We start from the raw sequence: 14,118 nt of genomic DNA on the forward strand, positions 1-14,118 counted from the left end.
TGTATGCACAGGGTATGCCTTGGAACAACGAAAAGTTTTAAGTTTGTACAGAAAATGTGTGATCATGTATGGGATTTCATAGGTACACAGAGTTCACAGCAGGCTTGCTACGGGTCCCGGCGGCCTTAAGTCGATCTGGATCCTAGTGCCGGTAGCAGTTCAGTTTCCGGGCTGTTACACCGAGCTCAGAAACAAGCAGTAGACACACGAACAAAGGCAAACCATGAAAAGAAAGAAAGAGGTGCATGCAATGAAGAAACCAAACTAGAACAAGGCCATCGGAAACCATAGATGATCATCCAACTAGCCAAACGAGAAGAGTGTAATGAAGCCCAGAGATCACTGCAATCCAAAAATTACGCAGCAAAAAAAAATCTATGGTTTCCCTTTCCGGATTCAAGTGCTTTGTTTAATTCGAAAGGAAGGATAAAAAGACTAACCTTTTAGACTTGACAAATGAAACTGTTCCGGACTGATGGTGCTGCTTCTAAAACGAACACCTTCAATGGTATCCACACGAACGTTTCCATCTGGAGTACTAGCTCTCTCAATGGATGAATTAGCTATGTGCTCCAAATCTATAATCCCAAAAAAATAATTACTAAAAAAACCTTGCTCTCACAACTCAAAGAATGTATTTTTTGTTCACTCACTTTCTCTCAATCTTTTCGTTTTCCCATACTTCTTTTCGTAAAAGAGTTGTGTTCAATGCAGCCGTCACAGTATCACAGATACTAAAATATCTATGCAATAAGTCTTTTTCAAAAGAAAACGAAAACATCGTTTATCTGTAATTGTTATAGATAGACTGTAAATCTTTTAAATATTATTATTTTATAATAATAAAAAATAATTAATATTAATAATAATATCTTTATTAATATTATTATTAATTATACTGACGGGCTCTTAGCCCATTAATATGATATAGCACATGACGTTATTTTCTGTGTGACTCAATAGACTCACATTAATTGGCAATAGGCCCAGTCCAACAAGACCCATAAATCATAAGTGTCTTTAGCAAGACATTATGACTACTCAATTAATATAAGGATCGATAGTCCGATAAAGCCTAATAAATAGAACCTTTATTAATCCCTTTGTCATACGATATCTAGTTTGAACATAAGTCGTGGTCAATGTCAAACATATAATATTCAAACTTGTGATTTCTCGATCTCTAAGTATACTGATAAAACCAAATAATATTGATCACATTATCAATTCATTTGAGCACAATCATACATTTCTCAATCTCACTTATCGAGAGATCCAGAAGATATCTGATAGAGCCAAATTTAGACCATTTTATCATGTTGTTATTAATGTTAATTTACACTTTTTCTGCTTAATTATATGGTTTTGATCTTATTTTGCAAAAAATGGTGTAAAGAGATAATTTGGTGAAAATGCTCTTAAAACTGCCTAAAAAGGGATAGAGGAGAATAAGCTTGTTGCCCAAGTCAAGTTGCAGTTGAAGGAAAGTGCTGAATAAGAAAAGTGCTGAATAAGGAAAGTAGTAAATAAGGAAAGTACATTCAGCAGAGTAATTTGAAATTCAAATTTCAAATTTCCAAGAAGTCTTTCCCTTATTTAAGAAACCAAATCTCAAGAAGATGCACATTCAAAATTCAAAATTCAGCTTATTTAGGAAGCCAAATCTCAAGAAGACATACTTGCCCCCCAAGTAATCAAGACATACTTGCCTCCCAAGTAATCAAGATTCAAAATTCAAAATTCAAAATTTAAAATTCATAAGAAGGCTCCACCTCATCAAGAGACCTAGAGCAACACTTTCAACTATAAAAACACACATAATGAGCCGCCCCATGCTTTTTCTACTCTCCCTTGGACACACATACGGGATTGCAAGTGGCCACATCTCTTCTTCATCTCTTTCTTTATTTTTGGTTTTGTTTCAGCCATGAGTGGCTGAAACCTTTTTTTTTAGTTGAAGATTAGGTAAAACTTTGGTTGTTTTATGGATTGGGAGATCTGAACATACATTGTTTATCTTTTATTTTTTCAATATTTATGCAATTTCATGCTTAATTTCATTGTTGCTTTTTGGTTTAAATCAATAGGGCCCATTGATTCTTGATTGCAAAGTAATAATTTATTAGTTTGAATAGTTTTGTAACGACCCCAAAATGAACCGTCACCGGCGCTAGGATTCAGGTCGGCTTAAGGCCGCCAGAACCCGTAGCAAGCCTGTTATACTCTCTGTGTACCTATAAAACTCATACATGATCATACATTTTTCTGTGAAAATAAAAACTCTTTTCTCTGTACCAAGGCTTAACCTGTGCATGCACTATCTCTGTACTCTGTACCCCAATGGAACAATTGGTACTCACTCTCACCAGACTATTCCCTTAAAGTGGGAGGTCAAGGGTTCGAGCAGTGGGGGAGGCGACCTAATTCCCAGAGGAAGGAATTGGGCCAAATCCACTCGGGCTAGGGCGGACCGTAATGGCTCCCCCGAGGGACAAATCCTGCCTGGAACCCGTGAGGGTGAAGGGATGTTAAGAGCTGCTCACAGTGGCTGGGCCCAGAGGAAGGTCACGGGCTGTGAGCGGTAACAGTGCCGGGGTTCACGTCCGGGCTGTTACAAGTTTTAAGTCCGTAATTGCTTGGATTATTCAAACACAAGTAACTCTTGGTATAAAGACTAAGGAAATTGTATGATCTAGCAATATTACCATGCGTTTGGGTAGCTAGAATTAGGTCTCTTTATTTCTTAATGCAATTGACAATTATTAGATGCTAAAGGCCCAAGGACATTCCTTGGCAACTTGTTAATTAGTAATTAATTAGAGGACGTTCTCTAATTAATTTATATTTAAGGAGGGATATGGTGATGAGAAACGTCTTTCATCTTCGTAACTAATTTATTCAATCAAACAAAGGAACCTAAGTGTCAATGATCAATCCCAACAACTGAAATGGATCCAATTCTTCAACTAGAGCATTTCTCATATTTGAATCTTCTTTATTTTTGTTATTTGCTTTACTTTATTGCTTTCCGTAGTAGTTTAATTCATCAATCTCAAAACCCCCTTTTATTTACTTTCAATTTATTTACTTTCAATTGTTTGCTTGGTCTTGATAAGGAAAATAGGTAAGTATCAATTCCCTGTGGATTCGATCCTTTTGCCACTATCTACAGTTGTAAAATTATTGATAACCAAAAAGGTTATTTTTGACCGGCTTCAACAACCGCACAGTCAATATCTCTCTCAAAGAGAGGAACAAATTCTATCTTGATTGTTCAATATCCTCTACATAATTGCTATTATATTCAATCATAACTTTTATGATTATCCAATTAAAAGCAGTGTTTGGTTATGTCAAAACATAACAGTCGTTATGTTGGAAATTATGGCAATCTCAAGTCAAATGATTAAAACATAATTATCTTGATATTCACTTATGATAATAACTCATGTAGTGATCTCAATGTGGATCCATCCAATACTTTATTCTCTAATAAGTATCTATGATTATTGATTTATATCAATATACACATGATCATCTAATGATTATCAATCAATAATCATACTAGTCATATTTTATTATTATCATCATAATAATAAATAGGGTAAACTGTAATTTAGTCCCTCTGGTTTAGTGAAATGCAACCTTTTGTCCATCTGTTTTAAAAAATCTTCAATTTAGTCACTGTGATTTTTAAAAACTATGACATTAGTCCCTCCCGTTAGATTTTCAGTTAAATCACCGTTAATTTTAGTTAAAAAGACTAAAATACCCATTCTCTCTCCTTCCTCTTCCTCTTCTTCTTCTTCTTCTTCTCCTTCCCGATCTTCTTCTTCTTCTTCTTCTTCTTCTTCTTCTTCTTCTTCTTCTTCTTCTCTTTTTCGATCTCCTCCTTCTTCTTCTTCTTCTCTTTGATGTCCTTATTGAAGCCTTGGAGCGTGAGGGAGTCACTCACGTATTTGGATACCCAGTAATAGCATTCTTAAAAGAATGTAACTCCAAAAGCTGAGGAAGAAGAAATTTGTTTCACTCACTATTGCATACATAGTCCATGTTAACTCCAAAACAAGAGCCTCGACTTTACCCGTCACACGATCATCAAATCTAACTCCAAAAGCCAGCAGCAAATCTGATTGATCTATTGCATAATTTGCATACATAGTCCCATGCATTCCCAGCATGTGAAGTGACAGCTCGTCGCCAAAAGGGAAACTTCCAAGGCCTATTAGAGTACTCGCCACTGGTATCTTGGTAAGCTCAACAAATCGCCTTAGGTCCTCACTACAATTCAGAGACCCACCACCAACATACAGTACCGGTTTCTTGGATTGAAAGATCACCCTCACAATTTGCTCCAATTTCCCAATTTCAGGGCTTTTTGGTAGCCTTGATATGTACCCAGGTAGCCTCATGGGCACGTCCCAGTTTGGAATGATAAGTTGTTGCTGGATATCCTTTGGTACATCTACAAGCATCGGTCCAGGCCTGCCGGAAGAAGCAAGATAAAAGGCTTCTTTGACAATACGAGGAATGTCCTCAGCATCAACAACCATAAAATTGTGCTTAGTTATGGATCTTGTTACTTCAATTATCGGTGTTTCTTGAAATGCATCAGTGCCTATCATGCGACGAGGAACTTGTCCGGTGATGGCAACAATGGGTACACTATCCAGCAGTGCATCGGCAAGTCCACTAACGAAGTTGGTGGCACTAGGGCCAGAGGTGGCAATGCAAATGCCAACGCGACCAGAAGCTTTGGCGTAGCCCTTAGCAGCAAAGATTCCACCTTGTTCATGTCTTGGAAGAATATTACGGATTACACTGGAGCGGGTGAGGGCTTGATGAATCTCCATGGAAGCCCCTCCTGGGTATCCAAATACGTGAGTGACTCCCTCACGCTCCAAGGCTTCAATAAGGACATCAAAGAGAAGAAGAAGAAGAAGGAGGAGATCGGAAAAGAGAAGAAGAAGAAGAAGAAGAAGAAGAAGAAGCAGAAGAAGGAGATCGGGAAGGAGAAGAAGAAGAAGAAGAAGAGGAAGAAGAAGGAGATCGAAAAAGAGAAGAAGAAGAAGAAGAAGAAGAGGAAGAGGAAGGAGAGAGAATGGGTATTTTAGTCTTTTTAACTAAAATTAACGGTGATTTAATTGAAAATCTAACGGGAGTGACTAATGTCATAGTTTTTAAAAATCACAGTGACTAAATTGAAGATTTTTTAAAATAGAGGGACAAAATGTTGCATTTCACTAAATCAGAGGGACTAAATTACAGTTTACCCTAATAAATAATTAAAGATGTTAATTATTATTATGTAGCATGCAAACAAATAATATTGATAATAAAATCTCTTTTATTAATAAATAAAATAACTTATAAAAAGGTTTAAGATAATGGTGTAGGATAAATACACTAACAAATAGGACGTGGCAGAGCTCAACTTGCCAATAGCTTATGGTAGTGTTTCTTGTCGGACGTAGTGATGCGGTCTCCAAATGCTATATCACTAAAAAGAATACCCCTCTCGAAGCCAATCAAAGCCCTCATCAAACCTAGGTTCATCAATAATAATAGCTCTCTCACGATGAAACATCAGAATCATAACAGTGAAAGTAAAAGAATTCAAAAAAAAATCCAAATCACCACAACCCCGGCAAAAGATAAAGGACGTCGTGGATCCGCAAAAGACTAAAATAAAATAAACCGTCCCCTACCCTAAGGGAGAGGACACCACCACAACTGCACGGAATCACCAAACTGTAACTTTGCAGTGCCTCCCCAAACAACAGGCATGACAATCCCTGCCGCTTCTCACACACTCACGTTTCTTAGTTTCTTCTCACTTCTTCTCTCTTCTCTCAATGATGCTGATGAAATACTATTTAAATTCAAACTATGATTGTTTATTCACATCATATTCAATAAATTTTAAATTTTTTAAAAAAAAGCAAAATTGTTGCGCCTTTATTGAGCAATTTACTATTATTTAAATGAAAGGAATAATACAGTTGTAACAGATTGCGTTTTTTCTAACTTTTTTTTTAAATTAAAAAGAAATATGAAACAGACTAAAGTAATTGGATATATTTGAATTATAAGCTAGTATATTAATTTATATAGAAGCATATGAATTTTATTTTAATTGTTATTTTATTATATTTGTATTAATTATTAATTATATATTTTTATTTTTATGAAAAAAAAAATAGTCGAACCCCCAGAAGATCGAACACTTTGAAGGAGGAAAAAAAAGGGAAATAGAGGTGGGGAAATGGGATTTTCCTTTTTTTGTTCTTTCAGGATGACGAAAATGAACAGCATGTCACCCTTGTTTGCCACGTCATCAAGTGAGCTTATACGTGGCAAGTTTGTGCATGAGGTTCAAAGCTTGTTCCGAGTCCAAATATCTCGCGATATATCGCATGATAGAGAAGCCGTGATCTGGTGTTGCCGGTCTACAGTACTAGCGTGCAAATATTTGCCTTTAAAAAAGAAAAATAATTAAATATAAAGATAATTACAGTATAGTGGTAAGGTTTATCAAAACTCATAATTTCATTCCTATATTTTTAAGAGTAAATTATTTATTTTTTAAATTTTTATTTAGTTAATAAAATAATATTTTTATTATCAGTGAATTTTAATAAAAAATATTTTATTAATAAAATAAAATTTTAAAGATTAAAAACCACTTGATTTAATCATCACGCATAATTGATAAGAAATTGATAGCTTATAACCGATAATAAATTACAAATAATATATCTTAAACATTTATTAAAATTATGTCTAATCGATGTTTTGACATGTAATTAAATAACTAATGAAGTAAATCACAATTTTTTTTATTTTATTGTTGAAATTTATAGGAGAAATGTTTACAAAAATCTCAACTTTATATTTTTTTATAATTATATCCTTAACTTTTTTAATAAAAATATTCTATCCTAACAATATTTTTATAATTTTATTAAAAATTAATAAAAAAATAATTTCAATATAAAAGACTCTCATATTAATTAAAAAAATTTAAATAAAATAATATTTAAATTTAAAGACAGAGATAAAAAATAATGATAAAAAATATTTTTATTTTATATAATTCTAAAAATAATATATTAAATCATAGATAGATAATTATTAATTTCAGTATTAACGTTGATCGAAATATATTTTTCATTTATTTTTACAGAATAACTATTTACATGCATTTTTAAATTTGTATATGTATTATTTGGCAGTATAACTATTTTTATACATCTTCAAATTTGTATATATACCATTTAGTGCTAAAGTAAAACTTTTTCCATCTGAGTGTAAAGTTATTTATTTTTAATGAATTAATCATTGTATCCTTAATTACCATTTTAAAAATATATCGGTTTGAGTCGTCTCACTTACTTATATCTCTATTCTAAACAGGATGTTGGAAGTTTAATAATGAGACAAAGAAATTTTTTTTTTTATTTCTGTCTTTAAATTTAAATATTACTCTAATTAAAATTTTTTTTTACTAAAATGAATTTCTACGCTAGTTCTTAACAAGATTATAAATAGTATAATTATAACTATATTATTAATATAAGATTTTTTTATAAAAAAAATTAAGAATATAATTATAAAAGATATAAAATTTAAGATTTTTATGGATATTATCTCAAATTTATATTACATGAGTTTTTTTTTTAAAATGTAATTACTTTTTGTATTTTTATTATATAAAAATAAATATTATAACTAATTCTTCATATTTGTCTGTTTTCTTAGAATTATAAATAATTTATTAATAAAAAATAATATGAATACATAAAAATTTCATAATTAATAATTAAAAAAAATCAAATAAACTATTAATAAAAGAAAATTTCAAAAACTTAGACAAAATCGTGCAAAATTTGTAAATTATAAAATAATAATGAAATATTTATCGCTATCCCAAATATTATATAAAAATAATTCATCACATAAACCCTATAAATTTATATTATAAATTAAAGTCGGTGTAGAAAACACTGTTGCTCCACTATATGAATACCTACTTAAAAGACTTTATTTACCCACTCCCAAACTAACTTTTCTTGTATTATTTTACACCATCTCTTTCATGTACTTCACCAAAGAAGGTTGAATCTAAGCCTCAGTTACAAGAACTGCCTTGATCATTTGAACGGTCACAGTTCACATCCTCTGTTTGAAAGACTTGGATGATAGCATCTCAATGGCAAAGAGTACACGAAAGCTGATACAGTTCCAAAATTGCAAATGATACTAGTTTCAAAATTTCACCGAGTGGTATATTTTGGGAATGGAGTTTGTTATTTGCATCAACAAATCCAACCTAAAGTTTTCCATAAAAGGACAAATAGAAGCTCGACAGAACAAAAGTGGGTGCGAGGTGGATTGACATTGCTTGCAGGATAATCTTTGTGATCTCTCCAATATGTGAATATAATTAAAGATGATAATGAAAATCTCTAACTAGTAAAGCTTGGAATTGGGGTTATTTTAACAAAATGGTATTATTGTGCACTGCTGAAGGTAAATATTTGGAAAATTACTATTCTATCCTCTAAAATTTAAAAAAAAAAATCAAATTTTCCTAATTATTTTGAAATTTGAAAGCTTATTAGACTTGTATAATCGTAAAATATTTTTATAAATTGTGAAAAATAAACATGTTTCTGGTAGATTTTCTAACTTGCCATTTTATCGCGAGAAAATGTTTTCCGTGAAACCCGTAATTCTCCTAATTTTTCAAAGTGTCGGGATGTGTGAGTCCGTCGCTAGCCGTCTTTTTGTTTTTTTCCCCCTTAAAACCCCTCCCTCTCCCTCGGTTTCCAGCCCAGAGCTAAGGCGTCTACTCTCTCTCTCTCTCGCTCTAGACTCTTCTCTTTCCAGGCAGAGAGATAAATTTAAGGCTTTCTCATCTGCTCCTTGGATACTTTTCTTCTTCGATTCAATAGACCAAAACTTTTTCTTTGTGAAAACTTTCTCATGCACCGGTAGCCCAAGCAATTTATCTTTTCCAGAGAAGACCCTTTTGGTCTTCTTGGGATTTTCCTGTTATAGTCTACTGAAGTTGGTTTTGGCGATCAGGATTTAGGGACAGGGATATGAAGGGCGAAGATCAATCGAGGTCTCTGTTCGGGATTTCGCTCTCTGATCGACCTAAATGGCAGCAATTCCTTATTTGTTCTTCTGGGTTCTTCTTTGGTTATCTCGTTAATGGCATTTGCGAGGTTTGTTTTATGTATTTGGCATTATTATTATTATTTATCATTTGGGTTTTCCTTTTGCTGTTTTTTGTTGGACTTTGATGGGCAATTCTCATTTGGTGCTGTTGGGGTTTAACTTCTCTACATGCTCTTTTTTTTCTTCATTTTTTTTTCCTTGTGGTTGTGCTCTGTTTGGTAGTTGAGAAAATGTGGGAATTTACGATGTTAGCTCCCTTGTTATTTTGACGTTTCTGTTTGTTGAATAGTTTAGAAATGATTTTACATGACAAAACAAAATTAGTGTTTATTGAACCACTCTGTTATTGCTCACATCCTTTTTCTCCACAACCAAACAGGGTAGTTTGACTCATTTGCATCCTTAAGCTTATTGTGGTGTTAAAAGGCTCTTCTCTTGTTTCTTTGTGCACTGTTTTATTGTTTTTGAATTCTTATTGTGACCTCAATTGTAATAATAATCATAAATTTGATAAGTCTTCGCTGTTTAATTTCAGGAATATGTGTATAATAGGCTTCAGTTCAGGTACGTCGCCATTCCTAAACCAACTGTAACTTAGTGGCTAGTTCTATTCTACAGTTCATGTTTTAACTGTAATCATTTGCTCTTTTCGATCTTCAGCTATGGCTGGTATTTCACTTTTGTGCAAGGATTTGTGTATCTGGTGCTCATATACTTTCAGGGTTTCACCACTAAGCAAATGGTGAACCCGTGGAAAACTTATGTGAAACTCTCTGCTGTTCTTATGGGTTCTCATGGATTGACCAAAGGTTCCTTGGCCTTCCTTAACTATCCAGCCCAAATCATGTTCAAATCAACCAAGGTACATTAAGTTGTCGTCGTTAAATTTCTTAACAAATGCTATTGTATTTGTACCTGCTGTTTAATTATACGAGTCTCCATGAATTTCACAATTTTTAGGTACTTCCAGTCATGGTAATGGGTGCCTTCATTCCGGGCTTGAGAAGGAAATATTCATTTCACGAATACATCTCTGCTCTGCTTCTAGTTATTGGTCTGATCCTTTTCACCTTAGCAGATGCCCAAACTTCTCCAAATTTTAGTGTAATTGGCATTCTAATGATCTGTGGTGCATTAATTATGGATTCTTTAATGGGGAACTTGCAAGAAGCAATTTTTACTATGAATCCGGACACAAAACAGGTGATCACCATTTCTTCAATCACTCCAATTCTGATTTGACAAAACTATGTTTTTTTTTTTGTATTGATTTTTATTGCATTTATTTCTAACAGATTGAGGTGCTATTCTGCTCAACGCTAGTAGGATTACCCTTCTTGCTTCCACCAATGATATTGACAGGAGAGCTGTTTAAGGCTTGGAATTCTTGTTCTCAAGTAAATAATGTTGTCATTATATATATATATATATATATATATATATGTATGTTTATTTAAATTTTCTTCTAGAAGGTCTGTACACTATGATTTTAATTACAATGGTTTTGGAGTTGTCACATAAACTTGCTGGCTATGCACAGCTAATAGAATTAAGAAAAGAATTAACTTAAGAGAAATCAATTGTTTGGTAGTTGATGGGCCGCTTCACTAGAATATATATTGGTGAATGCAGCTGACTTAGCTGAGCTTCAAGTGTTGTTTTTTTCCTAATTGATGGATAGAAAGTGAGAATAGACCCTGCAAATGAAATAAGGGAAATATGTAATAAATCATTAGAAAAGAGAAAAGTAAAATTGTTCATCAAGATGTAGATGATGTGTGCTACACATTAGAGGGTTGAGTGCAGTGATGGAAGACAAAACTTAACAGGCTCTGGTTGATGGAAGGAATAAACACAGATGAAGATTATGTGTATTTTGATTCCTTGTTTTGCTTGTTTAGTATCTTTTTGATTAAGATAAAGATTCAAGACCAACAGTTTCATGAGAAAATTTTTGTTTTGTAGGTAAGGTCTTTACCAAAACTGGTGTTTGTTGTTTGGAGTAATAATAAGTTTTAGTGTTGATTGCAGCATCCTTATGTGTATGGAGTGCTAGTATTTGAAGCAATGGCCACATTCATTGGGCAATTGTCTGTTTTATCCCTTGTTGCCATTTTTGGTGCAGCTACAACTGCCATGGTATGTATGGTTTTAGCCTCCATATTTTCCCTTCTTTTTGTTTCATAATTTTGCATATATGGACTAGTTCAATAGCCCACTTGCTGGACTAGTGGGTATTCCACTGTGGTTTAGATGTGTTTGAAATGGGTGCATTAGTGTTTTTCGGAGAAACTGTTAATATTTTGGGAGTTGAAACATTCAATCATCATTAGAAAAAAATGCATTATACACTCTGTTTTGAATGGCTGTATTGCTTGATTTCTGCGGATTATCTAACTGCTAGACTTTGATTTGTACTTTTGATACAGATAACAACAGCTAGAAAGGCAGTCACATTATTACTGTCATATATGATATTTACGAAGCCATTAACAGACCAGCATGGAACAGGGCTACTGCTCATAGCCATGGGAATAATATTGAAGATGTTGCTAGATAATGATGCTCCCAAAAAGCAGGGGAAGTCTCAATTGAAAGAAGAGAAAAGACTCGTTGATAATGATGGAGAGGGTGAAGGAGATGAAGAGAATAGGCCCTTAGTGTGAAGAATGAAGATGAAGCTCATAATTTATTTGTTCTTTTTCTCATGTTTTCCTTCATTTTTTTTCCCTTTTTTTCTGCTTTTAATTTACACATTAGTTTTAAGGGATAGTCAGATAATAGAAGTTGGCCAAAGACAGTAGTGATGTAAATTTGCCGTGGTGAAAATGACTTGAAGAATTCATCACTTCTCAAGCTATTCTTGGTTTTAATTTACTTAAACATGGACTAAGTTAACAAAAGCTTAATAAATTTTGACCAAAAAAAAAAAATACTAATATGTATTTTTTTATTTTTCTTTATTTTTATGTTATTTGTTTATATTTTTAAATTTCAAAATAATATCTTATATTAAGTTATATTTTGTAAATTTTTCAATATTTTTTTCCAGTGGTTCAAATATAAATATGGGAAATTATAATTAATAAAAAAATGTGTCAAAACAGTTTTACAGTTAATGTTATTTGTAAATAAATAATTTATTTTTTATAAAAATATAATATTCTTTTTCATTTCATAATTTTTATTCACTTTTTTTTTGGGTCTCGAAGCATATGAAAACTCAAATCTTGGTTCCATCAACCTGTGAATGCAACGACAGCAACAAAAGATATTCAATTTTGAAGCACAATTGCCACCAGCACTACTAAAGGCTTGCCTACACTCCACCAACAGTGGAGAGGAACATACAGCCCGTAGGTATAGGTAAGCTCTCTCGAGACAGAGAAAGGCTGATAGAGCGACACTTTGAAATAAGCCTAGCCTAAAAAACTGAAAAACCAAAAGAGAGAAAATTCTTTCTCTACAAAGCATGCATATATATTAAATAAAAGACTCAATTTTTCAGTTGAAGGATTAAGTTAAATTTTAAAAAACTAATAGGAAATTATAATATAGTTCTATAGTTCTTATTTTATTTGATCAGCAAAAAAAAAATACTTGATTTAATATTAAATTTGAAATGTAAATATATTTTATATTTATTATATAATTAATACAGTATAAATTATTTTATATAATAAATATGTAAATAAACATATTTCATCAAGTTTATTACTTATGTTAACAAATATAAAATATATATTTCGTATAATATATCTATTACAATAAGGGTTTATTTATAATATAAAATAATTTATCATACTATATTAATTATATGCAATAAATATAAAAATATTTATTTTTAAATATAAATTTAAATTAAAAGAATATTTTATTAAATAAATAAAATTTTAGAGATCATATTGTCATTATTTATTATTAACTTTTTAAAATATATTTTTCAAAATTCAAATTATTTTCTGAAAAAATGAATCTCAATGTAAAAAACTAAATAAATATTAATAGGTAGTATGTTTTTATACCGAGTACATCTAATGGAAAAATTGAAAATTGATAAGCGATTAAATAGTATGTATTTACTTTTATTAAAAAATGCTTTAAATGCTTAACCAATTAAAGGTTTATTATTTATTTGTGATGACCGCGGTCCTCTGTTGGAGTTAGGTTGAAACTCACCCAGTATTTACTGTGCAACTTGCCCACTAGCACATGATTTAAACCATCTTTGAGTAAGACAGGCAGATTAGAGTTCGGATCCAACAAAAAGGATATAACTCACCTGACTTGATAGATAGGCAGATTAAAGTTCGAATTCAACAAAGAGGATATAGCTCATCTGACTTGATGGGTTAGTGGAAAATAAATCCATCTATATCCATGATCCTGTTAGCACACGAACGCCAAAAGAAATTAAATGTAGGGAGAGAAGGAAAAGCATATTCGTACATACGGTTTTGTATGATAGCGACAAGTAATATTATAATAGAGTATTAGTTATATATCACTAAAAAATAAATAAATAAAAGAATAAAGAAAAAAATATGAATCATTAAGATTAAACTTATTAAAACCCTACCATCTTTTAAATTTAAATTAAACTCATTCAGCTGTACTAAAATTCTACTATCTTCTGGATCTCAGAATATTGATAAATTTATATTCAAATTCTTATTTCTCTACTTAAAACAACATTGAAACTAAATAAAATTATTGATACTTCAAACTCATTTACACTTATTTTTTTAAAAAAATTCAAGTTAATTCTTTTAAAATTATATTATGATTTTATTTTTTAATAAAAATTTTATAAAATTAAAAAATAAATTATTTTATTTTAAATAAAAAATTTAATAAAATTTTTTAACTCCAAATAAGAGGATAATAATAATATATTATATACACTTTAATTAAGTTTATATAACTTTCATG

The 14,118-nt window shown here is 31.6% G+C and overlaps 1 protein-coding gene and 1 pseudogene across 1 annotated transcript; one reads left to right on the forward strand and one right to left on the reverse strand.

Moving 5' to 3' along the window:
- Nucleotides 1–295: 295 nt before the first annotated feature.
- Nucleotides 296–5,073, reverse strand: LOC110609354 (annotated as a pseudogene).
- A 3,752-nt stretch (nt 5,074–8,825) lies between these two features.
- Nucleotides 8,826–12,046, forward strand: LOC110619270 (UDP-galactose/UDP-glucose transporter 2). Its single transcript, XM_021762595.2, has 7 exons — nt 8,826–9,233; nt 9,722–9,750; nt 9,847–10,048; nt 10,147–10,389; nt 10,482–10,583; nt 11,218–11,325; nt 11,616–12,046. Exons 1-7 carry the CDS (start codon nt 9,108–9,110, stop codon nt 11,850–11,852), a joined length of 1,047 nt encoding a protein of 348 aa, XP_021618287.1. The 5' UTR covers nt 8,826–9,107; the 3' UTR covers nt 11,853–12,046.
- Nucleotides 12,047–14,118: the final 2,072 nt, after the last annotated feature.

The sequence above is a fragment of the Manihot esculenta genome, chromosome 1 (assembly GCF_001659605.2).
Source record: "Manihot esculenta cultivar AM560-2 chromosome 1, M.esculenta_v8, whole genome shotgun sequence".
In the NCBI taxonomy this organism is placed as follows: domain Eukaryota; kingdom Viridiplantae; phylum Streptophyta; class Magnoliopsida; order Malpighiales; family Euphorbiaceae; genus Manihot; species Manihot esculenta.